Raw genomic sequence first — 13,410 nt, forward strand, 5'->3', positions numbered from 1 at the left:
ACACAGCGGCACCAACATCACCAGCAGGTGATTTACTGAGGGGGGGGGGGTCTCTTCCTTCCGTAAGATGCCCGCTAAATATCCATTAACACATTCTCCTGCGGAGGGAGCTGGTAGGAACGTTGGGTTGCTCGGTCAATGACCAGGGTCAACGGCGGCAGCACCACGTGGTGTATTCCGCAAATATGCCCGACTGTGAGGGCGGGCACAAGCCGGCGTGAGTAGGTTAAACGTTGAGTTTTATAAGGGCACCACGGGGTGACCAGCCCCTCCCCACCCAGCCCCACCCTCCCCAGCCCCACCCAGCTCCACCCTCCCCACCCAGCCCCTCTCCACCCAGCCCTACCCCTCCCACCCCCCACCCAGCTCCTCCCTCCCCACCCAGCCCCTCCCCACCCAGCCCCTCCCCACCCTCCCCTCCCCACCCAGCCCCTCCCCACCCAGCCCCTCCCCACCCTCCCCTCCCCACCCAGCCCCTCCCCACCCTCCCCTCTCCACCCAGCCCCACCCCTCCCATTTTATCCGGGTGTCCGGATACACGTGCACAGACATCCACAGACATCCACAATTAATCCCCTGCCTCCTGTGAATTAATCCCGGTTGGGTTTCCAGTCCATATAAGGGCACCACGGGGTGACCAGCCCCACCCCACCCAGCCCCACCCTCCCCTCCCAGCCCCTCCCCTCCCCACCCAGCCCCTCTCCACCCAGCCCCACCCCTCCCACCCCCCACCCAGCCCCACCCTCCCCTCCCAGCCCCTCCCCACCCTCCCCTCCCCACCCAGCCCCTCTCCACCCAGCCCCACCCCTCCCACGTGGACAGACATCCACAGACATACACAATTAATCCCCTGCCTCCTGTGAATTAATCCCGGTTGGGCTTCCAGTCCACTACGTTTCCTACCAGTACAATTTGTACGAATAGACCTTGTTTATTTATTGGTGGCTCGCTTACCTTTCCAATATGGTACTTTGCACTTCCATTGGGTTTCGTATTGTTTGCTGGTGTTACTTTTCTGACCAGCCCGGACTGGACATTTGTTAAAGAGCTTCGGAGCTCATCGGATTCCTCCAGCGGAGAGATATTTTTTTTAAAAAAAATGCTACTTCCCTACGCAATATGGCCGCCTAATATCAATTACAAATAGTATTTAGTGAGTCGATTACATTTCCTAATACAGTACTTTGCACTCCCGCCAGTTTTCACGTATTGCGTGCTGTTGTAACTTTCTTACCAGCCCCCTACTTGACGTGTGTGAAACGAAAAAAAGAGCTTTGTAGCTCATCGGATTCATCCAGCGTAGAGGGAGAAAAATCGACTTCCCTACGTAAAATGGCCGCATTATTCCCATTACAATAATATGTAGAGTGACTCGATTACATTTCGTAAACAGTACTTTGCACCCCCATCAGTTTTTACGTACTGTTTGCTGTTGTGACTTGCTGAGCAGCCCCTTACTGGACGTTTGTAAAATAAACAAAAAAAGAGCTTTGTAGCTCATCGCATTCCTCTAGCGTAGAGATTCGAACTTTTACTTCCCTACGTAAGATGGCCGCCAGACATCCCTTCGCGTGACGTCACGAGGAGCACGTGTCACGACGCCGCGTAGTCCCAAGTAGTCGCAGCAGCAGCAGCAGCCAAGCACGTGCGCGCGTGCTACCTCCTCGTGTACCGCGTCGGCCTTCGTGGGTGCTTCTCGCCGACAGCACTCGCCCCCCTACAGTCTGGTAAGGCTACACGGGGGATCTTTGTCTTGTGCTAGTCCCGCGTGTACCCTGCCGGCCTTCGTGGGTGCCACTCGCTGACAGCACTCGCCCCTACAGTCTGGTTAAGGCTACACGGGGGATCTTTGTCTTGTGCTAGTCCCGCGTGTACCCTGCCGGCCTTCGTAGGCGTCACTCGCAGACAGCACTCGCCCCTACAGTCTGGTAAGACTACACGGGGGATCTTTGTCTTTATCCTGCAGCGCGACCATGGCCGAGCCCGCGAAGCCCGCGTCCACAACCACGACGACGACCAACAACGCGTGGAACATCCCCCCCAACGCCCCGGCATGCATGGAGAGAAGTCTGGACGCGCTGCAGTACAGGAAAGGTACAGCGGCGCTACTTCGTAGTACTACTGTGCAATACGTGCTTGTGTTGTGTGTGTGCGTTGTCTCGTTGTGCCAGGGAGCCGGCAGTGTCGCGGTTAGCGCTAAGCTGGGCTACGAACTCGGCATGAGCAGAGTTCAATTCCCGCTCACGGCCACCAACGTCGGCGGCGATTATCCGGACCGGTCCAGGGCCTCTCCCTAGGTCGTCTCGGCCTTTTAAAAATGAGTATCCTGATGCGGTGTGTAAAAACATCGCCGCTGGGGAGACAAAGGCGGCCGAGCGTGGTTGCTGGCCACCCCCCCTTCGTGTGCCACAGTGCCTGCCTTAGTAGTTGCTGCTCGCTGACAGCACTTGCCACCAAGAGTGTGTAAGGCTATACGGGGGTGGGGATCTTTTGTCTTTGTGTGGTGGATGAAGGCGGCCTCCCCAAGCTGCTGCTGCTGCTGCCGCCGCCTCCTCTCAAGATCTCTGCCATATAAGATGGTCCGGTCCAACTAGCACAGGGGGGTCGACTACCAAAATAACAAGAAGAGCCATTTGTGTTTAATTCGGTAAAAATACAAACTTACTCAATATTTCACAAGGCTGGCAGCGTCGGGTTTTTTCATGGTTTTAATAAAAAAAACGATCATCTCAGATGGCCAAAAATCTGGGTTTATTGCCTGTTAATCCCTATAATTATAGCCCCCCACCAAAGAGAAGACAAGCAACACGTTCCGCTACAAGATGATGATGGTCAAAGGTCGCAAGACGCCTATGGAGCATTGGCTGTCCGATGGCAGTGACACGACCAGTGTCGCATCCGAGAGGAACTTCTTCTCCACCGCGGCCTTCGCTCATTCCCCAAGCCTGAGCGTGAAGTCGGTGGAGAATCTCGTCTTCTTCATCAAGAGCAACATTCACACGCCTTCTTCGACGGCGCGGTATGAGATGATCGAAGAGGAGAGCGAATACGATGACTCTGGCGCCGATTGGCGACAACTTGGATTTCGACAAAGTCTGTTTTTTTAATAATAACCAAGAACCCGATCAAATTTGCACAAAAAAAATCGGGTTTTTTTTTCCCACCCTTGATGTTTCAAGAGCCGCAATGCATTTGCATTCCGGTCAACCCCTTATCAGTGCCTACCTTATTAGAGACCAATTCAGATACCTTATTGGTCACCCCGTGCCCCTTATACATCTCAACTTCATCCTACAAAGTCACCATCACAAGGGAGAAACACAAATAGACATAAGTTTAGTTTTTTGCCCGTATTGAAACGGCTGTACGCCGCATGGACCTGAAAACTCAATTTCCCTGTACAAGAATACCCGGTAAACCGTATGGGTTGACCGATGCATTTGAATACGTCCTTAGTAAATAAACTCCACGAAGCAGTCCTTGGAAGAGCTGCATGTGGCTCCGGAGCTGATAGTTGCAGACCCCTGGACCTGCACCAGCACATGACGTTAAGTACTTTTAGGCACTATCAGCTATCAACATTACGACAAAAAGAGAAATATATGGGAGTGTAGTCTGTTACCACGCATATTTATAATAATCAGTGACCCAAGAATGTCTGTGTGTCCCGTGCGTGACGTCACTCCACATGCCGCACCCCCCGTCATTAATATTCATGAGCGGGTTGATTTTTACATTCGCGCAGAAGAAGGTCGCAAATTCGCTTCAAGTTTGACGTTTCTTTATTGAAAGTTAATCTAAAAAATAGTTCTACGCAGCAACAAAGTGGATTTGTTGCCTTTATTTCTTCAGCGCTTGAGACAAAAGGTAAGTCTAATTTATGCTTCTACATTATGGCAAAATAGACATTTCTCGGTGATTTTCCAGATATTTGATAGCATTCCAATTTATTTCAACCCCAGCGACCGAAAGCAGAAGACAATAAAGTACCAGAGCAGTGAATTTGAACAAATTGAAGGACATTTATATACAGTGCTACAGTGACATGAAGTGAGGTGTTTTATGACATAGCTTTGTGCAAGAATCACTGCCATTAATACAGTGCTACAGTGAACTGCAGTGAAGTTTTTGATGACATACTTTTGTGCAAGATTCGCTGCCGTTCAATTTACACGACACAATTATACTCTGCTCAATTTTTGCATAAATATTACATCTTCCGTCCTAGGACAGGCAAACAAGCTAGTTTATGATAATCAATGACCCTCATATTCGGTGCGTATGGGCGGATATGAGGATCATTGTAAGGCAGCGATGAGCGCGCACTGGTGAAGATTATTTGAACCGGTACTGGTCCTCGCTTAGGTCGACTCGGCCTCAAATGCGTACCCGGTGCGGTGCGTAAACATCACCAATTAGGGAGACAAAGGCTGCCGGGCCTGGTGCGGACCACCCACCTCTTCGTGCGGTGTGCTGACCTTTTATAGGTGCTCGCGAACAGCATTTGCGAGAGCGGCCTGTAAGGTTACAAGGAGGGCTATTTGATATCTTTGAATTTCTATGGGTTCCAATGAACCCGGATAGTGGAGCAGGTTTGGATTGCATGCTCAATTTAATTGTTATCTCGTCCTGGCTCTGACATCATCTCGGCCGCCTCAGCCTAACATTAATATTGAAACAAATGCCATTGGGCGTGCGTGCTGGTTTCTCCATCACCACCTGAAACGATCCTTGTGATAACCAACATTGCCCGTTATTTCTCTGTTTAAGGGAGCCAATTGGCTACTTAATGTATTGCTCTGCCCTAAACATTGTCGTCTATCCAATGGCACTCCCAACATCGTTCTTACATGAACTGTGACTGCAAAACTACTAAACCAGTCACTCAAAACATACCGCGCAGGTTAGCAATGCTCAGATATGTGTAATTTTTGGTCGCGACTGGCAAATAAATATTTAAAAATGTAACAATGAAGTAAACGAACTGTGCAATTAGGTTTTGATTTAAAGCTTTCGTGACTGCAGGGATTCAATAAAATATTTTTATTATTTTATTGTTTCCCTTCTACGTGACTTTACCGAAAGAACCAAGAATATGTGCAATTAGGGTTGATTAAATTCCCTTGGGTTTGGGTATTTAGAACGTGTGCGCCTAATGTTGCGTTTTCATGGCCACGAAGACCTCGCAACCCGAGTCGCACCGGTCTGTTTAGTGCAAGGGCCCAGCACAGTTTGTCTTTTTCATCCCACTGGTTCAAGAGCCGCAAGCAGCTCCATCCATGCCCTTAAGCCCCCCTCCCTCCTCGTACTTGCACCCCCTTTGCCCCCTCCACTTGCCTCCACAGCCAAATGGCAGCTCTAGCCATTTTTTTGTAACGATGACTAACGAATGCATTTGTCGCCTCATGCCATCGAAAGATGACATCTATTTTTGTAATTTCCCTCCTTGTTTTACAAAAAACATGACTCGAAAATTGACCTTAGGGATGCCATTGACCACCTGTCGCTCCAAATTAGATTCCATGATATCACAGCTGGTTCGATGGCAGCCCAGATAAAAGTGCGTTGCTTCCTTCGGAAAAAGAGTTATGTGTCTCACTAAAAGTGGTCACTTGTGGCTGCATGGGCCATGTGACCCCATTACAAACAACACACAGGAAGTTAAATAATACTCACACGTGTGACTTAGGTGGCATGAGCATAAAATTATATTATGGTTAAGTTTTAAATGGCATAATAATCAGCCATATTCTATTCCCTGCTGGATGAAGGACTTCCATGAGCCATCGGAATCAGAAGTTTATTTCCCAAGTAAAGCCCCTTTGTGCTTAAAAGCTTTTTTTTCAAGGGCAAGTCGGCCAGCAGGCAACATCAAAGCATTCCACAATTATAGATTTGAAGCTTTCGTGACTGCAAGGATCCATACTCTTTGGTTCTATTCGGTAAAGTCACGTAGGTAAAAAATAAAACAACAAAAACCACGACGTTTCGGCCACAACACAAGTGGCCTTCATCAGGTGAAGGGACCATGCTGTCATAAAGACAGCGTGCTGCAAGTCACTAATAGTGCATCCAATGCGTTGCCAACTGTCTTCGTGACAGCACGGTCCCTTCACCTGATGAAGGCCACTTGTGTTGTGGCCGAAACGTCGTGTGTTTTTTTTATTTTTTGCCTACGTGACTTTACCGAATAAAACCAAAGAGTATGCATTCCACAATTGCAGGTTTAACAAAAACAAACACTTAATAATAGCAATTATATTGTACAATTGCACGCAGCAATCCATCTACCTCCTGTACACGAGCTATCATCACTATCTTTGCGGTGGGCATTCTCTTGGGCATCATCGTCCTTTGACTGCCATTCTTGTCAATCTCAAACCATCAGCTATCATCCCTTCTGGAAATGTGTCCTGCCCACACCTACTTGCTTAACATTCATTTCCAATGTCTTTAATTTAGAAATTTTACAAAAAAAATCTCTGCCACTATAATTTCAAGGATATTCCTCTGCACGCTTCCTCATGCACTTGTCAGCTTTTTGTTCCATTGTCTTTGTCAATGTTTCCCATCCACGTCATAGCAGACAATAAAAACTGACTGAAAACCTTGTTATTTAGGAAAATTTGGAAATTGCATTTCATTATTAACATTTATTTTATAAAAACCAATACAGTCTGTCCTCACTAATTTATTAATCATTTTGATCGTGGTCCAATAATTGCTCAAGGTATACATAACTATGATATGTTTTAATAGTTGTTTCCCGTGAACAGATATTTTAAATTGTAAAGCCAATTGGTTTTGAATGAGATTTTTTTACTCGTATATATCATGAACCCAAATCATGGCATCATGTTGGGTCGTAATTTTTTAAATAATAACTATATAATCGAATTGCTTGGGTCAAACTAAGCATATGGACTGACAGGAATTGTTATTTAACAAACACTCTTCAGTATCCGGAACATTCGCAACGTTTTTGCTGTGCATGTGTTCGTGCCAGTCCGATTGTGTCAACATCGTGATATTCCACTGTCTTACCTATTAGAACATCATCTAAACCTGGCTGTGTTGTTTGTGCCAATGACGAGTAATAGCTTCTCTGGGAAAAAAAAAAAACAGACATGTTATCCAATTTTACATTCACAAGCTCGACTTTAAAGGCTGGGAATGAAACAAATGGGGCACTCGATATATAATGTGGCTGAAGTGTAGGCGTCCACTGACTGTACTGTCAAATTCAATCACGGTGCGATAAGTCAAAATGATAAATTACTTTTCCTCCTTCCCATGAACATGTATGTCTGTTCATGTTGTGCCGTGAACACTGCATTTTTGTTGATGGGAAAAATGTGTTTGCACGTCGTAAAAAAGTGTAATGGCATATCGTGTTCTCTCATGAAATCATTCTTAATAATAATGCATCCAATGCGTTGCCAATTGTTCAGTAATAATGTTAGTGCATTGCTTATTTCTTGTTTCACATTTGCAGCGCCATTTCGAATTATGTACTGTGCACTTTTCTGCCGTGGTGTAATGGTTCTCACCCTGAACTTGCAATCCAGAAGTTACCGGTTCGATCTTCCGACACGGCAGGTGAAACGTGCATGACAGTTGGTCAATCAGTGTGAAAGAGTAGGCCAAATATACTCGACGAGAAAGGCTCTCGAGTGAAGTCAATTCCATCAGCAGTGGTGTGAACAGGGAATTGCAGGGCTGCACATTTTACATTTTTTTAAGGTTCTGAGAAGTGGAAAATTCCCTTGGATATATTTTGCATTGACGCATCACTCCTGATCTGGCGATTTACTCTTGAAAACACCCTTGATAGTTATTTTGGAGGCAAATTGGTTTTTAATGAGGTAACTGCAGATTGCTAAATATGCAATACGTAACTGGATAGTGCAATTTGGCAGATGGGCTTTGATAAAACAGTGATGGTTTATTGTTGGTGTACTTTTCTAACAATCTGGAAGCCTTGCACCGCTTGTGAATACAAATAGTGTACTGTGTTTCTGGTACCCGAGTACAATTTTAGGATAACTCTCCCACGAATGAATTTTGCGGATCCTATTATTCTAGGGCTATTCACGTCTGGGACAAACTGACACTTGGCATGAGTGGAGTTTTACTGCATATTGCAACTATTCTTATCCACCATCCTGTTATCCGTTGCTCCTATCAATATAGTACCGCAATCGATCAGTGGACCCTTCCCATTTGCGCCTTTGCGCAGATAAGGGGAATAACCTAGAAATTGCAAAACTGCAGTCTGTTAACTGCACTTATGTATGGATTTGAGGCATAACCCAGAAATTAATCTTATCAGTACAGGCAGACCTTGTTTCGTGCTCAAGATTGCATTCCTGGAGAAGTGAGCGCTCATCGAATAAGCACTAAACGGGATAATTTTACCGTTGTATATTTGGGGATGCGTTGCTGACAGCATTTCTTTCGTATGAGCTATATGTGAGGGCTTCATTGGGGTATCGGTAATATCACTAATAATATAGATGTTAAGCATTCGTAAATAAATAAAATAGAACATTGGTAAGCATTATACTGTCAGAGTGAAGTCTACTGTAGACCTACAACAAGCGGTAGGAGACAAGGTTGAAGGAGCTGCTTTGTTCCCCATCTGGGTTGTTCTCAGCGAACAACTTCAGGATCTCTGTGATCTTAGTGATGCCCTCAGGCTAAATTTCTGTAATGAGGTTTATCTTAGATGGAGCCTGAGACTCTATCCCGGTCTCGTGAGTTCTCACCTTTCTGACATTGAATGAGGATAGAAAAAAAAAGAATATGAAAGAATACATAATACTGACTACAAATCGTGATAATCTAATCGCATGGGGTAGGGTCTGCCTCGGTGTACGTCACTCTCATTGGCTGAGCGAATGATGGGGGACGGGGTACGTTTATTCGGACAGTGCGGAATTTTCTCGCCCGTAAGCACTTTGAAAATGTTTTGATTTTATTATTTTAGATAAAAATGTTCTCCAGGACAAAGAGTGCGATAACAAATCAGCATTCTACGGAGTTGTGCTGAGCGAGGTCTGTCTATATATCATCATGTGCATGTCACAATCTAATGTATTAATTGTTGCAATTACATACAGACTTCAATTGAGGTCTTCAAATAAAAATACAAATGCTTTTTTAGTTCGTTGCCTATTGACAGATTTAGAAAAGCCAATGTAGGCTGATATACTTTATTTTTTACTATTTTTACCAGGGAAAGGCCCACTGAGCTATATAGCTCTTTTTCAGAAGCAACCTAGCCACAAATGATAGCTCAACGAAGTGGCCTATCATGTGGACATTTTTTATTGCAGCCAAATGCTCTAAAACGCATACAGTGAAACCTTGGATTGCGAGTAACTTGGTCTGCGAGTGTTTTGCAAGACGAGTACAAATTTTAAATAAATAATAATCTGATAAACGAGCGATGTCTTGCAATACGAGCATTACGTACACAGGACACGCTTTGTCTGCCGAGCGTCACGTGATCACAACACGTGTATACTGTTTACTATAGTGTTGTGACCACGTGTATACTGTTTGCTATAGTACTATAGTATTGTGACCACGTGTATACTGTTTACTATAGTACTATAGTGTTGTGACCACGTGTATACTGTTTACTATAGTACTATAGTGTTGTGACCACGTGTATACTGTTTACTACAGTACTATAGTGTTGTAACCACGTGTATACTGTTTACTACAGTACTATAGTGTTGTGACCACGTGTATACTGTTTGCTATAGTACTATAGTGTTGTGACCACGTGTATACTGTTTACTATAGTACTATAGTGTTGTGACCACGTGTATACTGTTTGCTATAGTACTATAGTATTGTGACCACGTGTATACAGTTTACTATAGTACTATAGTGTTGTGACCACGTGTATACTGTTTACTATAGTGTTGTGACCACGTGTATACTGTTTACTATAGTACTATAGTGTTGTGACCACGTGTATACTGTTTGCTATAGTACTATAGTATTGTGACCACGTGTATACTGTTTACTATAGTACTATAGTGTTGTGACCACGTGTATACTGTTTTCTATAGTACTATAGTATTGTGACCACGTGTATACTGTTTATTATAGTACTATAGTGTTGTGACCACGTGTATACTGTTTACTATAGTACTATAGTGTTGTGACCACGTGTATACTGTTTACTACAGTACTATAGTGTTGTGACCACGTGTATACTGTTTACTATAGTACTATAGTGTTGTGACCACGTGTATACTGTTTACTATAGTACTATAGTGTTGTGACCACGTGTATACTGTTTACTATAGTACTATAGTATTGTGACCACGTGTATACTGTTTACTACAGTACTATAGTGTTGTGACCACCTGTATACTGTTTACTATAGTACTATAGTGTTGTGACCACGTGTATACTGTTTACTATAGTACTATAGTGTTGTGACCACGTGTATACTGTTACTATAGTACTATAGTGTTGTGACCACGTGTATACTGTTTACTACAGTACTATAGTGTTATGACCACGTGTATACTGTTTACTATAGTACTATAGTGTTGTGACCACGTGTATACTGTTTACTACAGTACTATAGTGTTGTGACCACGTGTATACTGTTTACTATAGTACTATAGTGTTGTGACCACGTGTATACTGTTTACCACAGTATAGTGTTGTGACCACGTGTATACTGTTTACTATAGTACTATAGTGTTGTGACCACGTGTATACTGTTTACCACAGTATAGTGTTGTGACCACGTGTATACTGTTTACTACAGTACTATAGTGTTGTGACCACGTGTGTGTGCTTAAAGCATTTTTTTATTTTGTGTCCAAGTGTAGTGACTGTTCTTTAGTAACTACTGCAAGTGAAAGTCGTCCTACACAATAACCCTCCTCCTCTGTCTCGTCTCCCTCACACCAGCCACGATTAAATGTAATTAATAAATTTGATTACTTTATATTAAATTTAAATAATAAAATTAGAAAAAGGTATTTTGTATTAATAATTTTTATATGAATACAGTATTTTTGCGTTGTGGAACGAATCATTGAGTTTCCATTATTTCTAATGGGGAAATTCGCTTTGATATACCAGTGCTTTGGATTGCGAGCACGTTTCCGGAACGAATTATGCTCGCAATCCAAGGTTTCACTATTTATAAATGGGGAGGGAAAAACCGAAGGACCCGGATAAAAATCCACATACTAAAATACATCCACAAGCGGGGAGACACTTTTATGCTGTGGGAATTCAGGCACTTGTGCATCAGTGTGAGAAGTGCTGATGATGGACACTTGAGAAATAGTTGAGCCGCAGCAATCCTAGAATTAAAACACTTTTTTGGGAGCCAAAGGCTGGGAATGACTTTAACCCACCCATGTATGAATAGTTATGTTGGGATGCTGAATGGGAGCAGTTATTTTTTTCTCTCCATATTATTACCCATAATGCTTCACAACAGCGTGTGCTTCATAGAAACGAGAAAAAGACAATTTTATGTATTGTCATGTGTAATCAACAAATCCTGCCACTAGGTGGCGCAAAACTCCTAGTCAAAGCGCAGGAAAATCGGAACATGTTTTTCGTGTTGCGCGAAAACTGTCAAACGTGATGCATTAAGTTATTTGCATGTGCAGCGATTTGAGTTTTGATGGTTTGCAAGGTTTCCTTTCATACAAAATAATTAATGACCTGAGGGACTGGCGTCTGTTGCAAACCAACACTGGGCATACTGCAAAGCAAGATTTATTGCCACGGGGTAGTGGATGCCTTAAAACTTGTCATGCCTCTGCATTAAAGTGATGAAATAGGTGACACACGTGGAATCACGCATATCCTCGTGTAGGTGGACAGATGTAGATTTTACAGTGCAATGTTCAGTTTCCTTGTGCAAGCCTAATATATTTTGGGGAACCCCCTTAGGTCTTCCTGAAATGTCAACAAATACAAATGGGGGTGCCCCAGTGAACAAAACATTAATTTTGTTTTTTTTTCCCATTCTGTGTATTGTAATTTATATTCAAATATGCATGGAAAAAATTACAGCATTTTGTGAATGGACTCTCTCGTCGCACCGTGTTCGTCATTGATGCTTTTTGACCATACTTCGCCCTGGTCAGTGAGCTGGTGGACCTGGTGGTAATGGGTGGAGAACCAGGATCAGGTTCATCAGTTAACCATGGATGGGAATTGAGCTCCGATTGCAAGTTGCACACAGCACAGTTCGCTAACCACTGCACCACTGCTCTCCAGTACAGAATAAGCAGTTTAACACATAGGCATCCACAATACAGTTTTTTGGGTTAGATCGCGTAAATATATAAATGTGTCATTAAACCCGCCACCACCCGACACAGCCAATTAGTAAGGTTTGTCACGTAAACAGAACATGCTAATTCGTAACTAGTACAGCACACCGGTGTGTTGGAGAGCCAAGCCACAACATTTACAACCTGAGTACGACGTTTCGCCAGTAATTACAACTAGCTTCATCAGGCGACAGCCAGATTTGTGGAGAAGTCCATCTGTTTCGCTCCTTAAATAGACGCGTAGATGCGATGACAACACTTGTGCACTTTTTTGGCACGAAGTTCGTTGGGGGGGGGTGGGATTAATTAATGAATATTAATGACTATGGATATCCATTACAGTTTGGGTTATTTATATGATGATCAGCTAACATTATGCACGCGCATTATGCGAGCCAATTGTTATTGAACTTCCTGTCGATTGTATGTACGAAAATAGCGGTAATCCCGATTAAAATATGGTGACCTGTATAGGTATGGTTTTAAAGAATGTATTATTGATGATTCGCTTCCATACAGCACTAAGTCTGTAGCTATCTGAATGGTTAAAATTATTTTTACTTCTCTCAATTTAGATATATTGGCTAATTAATCTTGACCAGTAGTCACTAGTTTTGCACAGAACTTCAACATTATCAAAATCAATTGAGTGTCCTTGTTGGCACGCGTGTTCTGCTACTGCTGACATTTGCATTTGGGAGTATGTAATGTTTCTTTGTTCTTTTTGTCTCGTGCTGATCATTCTTCCTGTTTGCCCAACATAGCATTTGCCGCAAGTGCAATTAATTGTTGTACTTAACGACACATTTATATATTTACGCGATCTAACCCAAAAAAACCTGTATTATGGACAGAATAAACAGTTTTTAAAAAAGTATACCTTTCCACTGTGTTTGCCATGAATTTTCATTTTAGCCTTTGATCTTCTCGTGGATGAGGGCCTCCCCACACTACAGTCTGAGGTGGTTATTTTACAATGCAATTACGCTGGTGAAGCAAGTTGGTGAAGGCAGGAAGGGCACAGACGTTGGAGCATAGTACAGTGCAACGATGGATTTTTCTGCACTGCCCTCTGCTG

At 43.6% G+C, this 13,410-nt stretch overlaps 1 protein-coding gene across 3 annotated transcripts in view; it reads left to right on the forward strand.

The window, feature by feature from the left end:
* Positions 1-1,577: 1,577 nt before the first annotated feature.
* The window catches only part of WDR77 (WD repeat domain 77), a 63,022-nt gene continuing 51,189 nt past the window's right edge, over positions 1,578-13,410 (forward strand). Inside the window, exons 1-2 of one of the 3 annotated variants that reach the window (XM_032949073.2) lie at positions 1,578-1,727; positions 1,967-2,094. In XM_032949073.2, the coding sequence (XP_032804964.1) occupies positions 1,974-2,094 (121 nt within the window). In that variant the 5' untranslated portion in view covers positions 1,578-1,727; positions 1,967-1,973. Of the gene's footprint in view, positions 1,728-1,787; positions 1,828-1,860; positions 1,929-1,966; positions 2,095-13,410 lie in introns of those variants that run through there. The other 2 variants (XM_076065375.1, XM_076065374.1) reach the window with 2 other exon arrangements.

Source organism: Petromyzon marinus, chromosome 7 (genome assembly GCF_048934315.1).
Source record: "Petromyzon marinus isolate PM22_M1 ecotype Great Lakes invasive population chromosome 7, UKy_Petmar_22M1.pri1.0, whole genome shotgun sequence".
Classification (NCBI taxonomy): domain Eukaryota; kingdom Metazoa; phylum Chordata; class Hyperoartia; order Petromyzontiformes; family Petromyzontidae; genus Petromyzon; species Petromyzon marinus.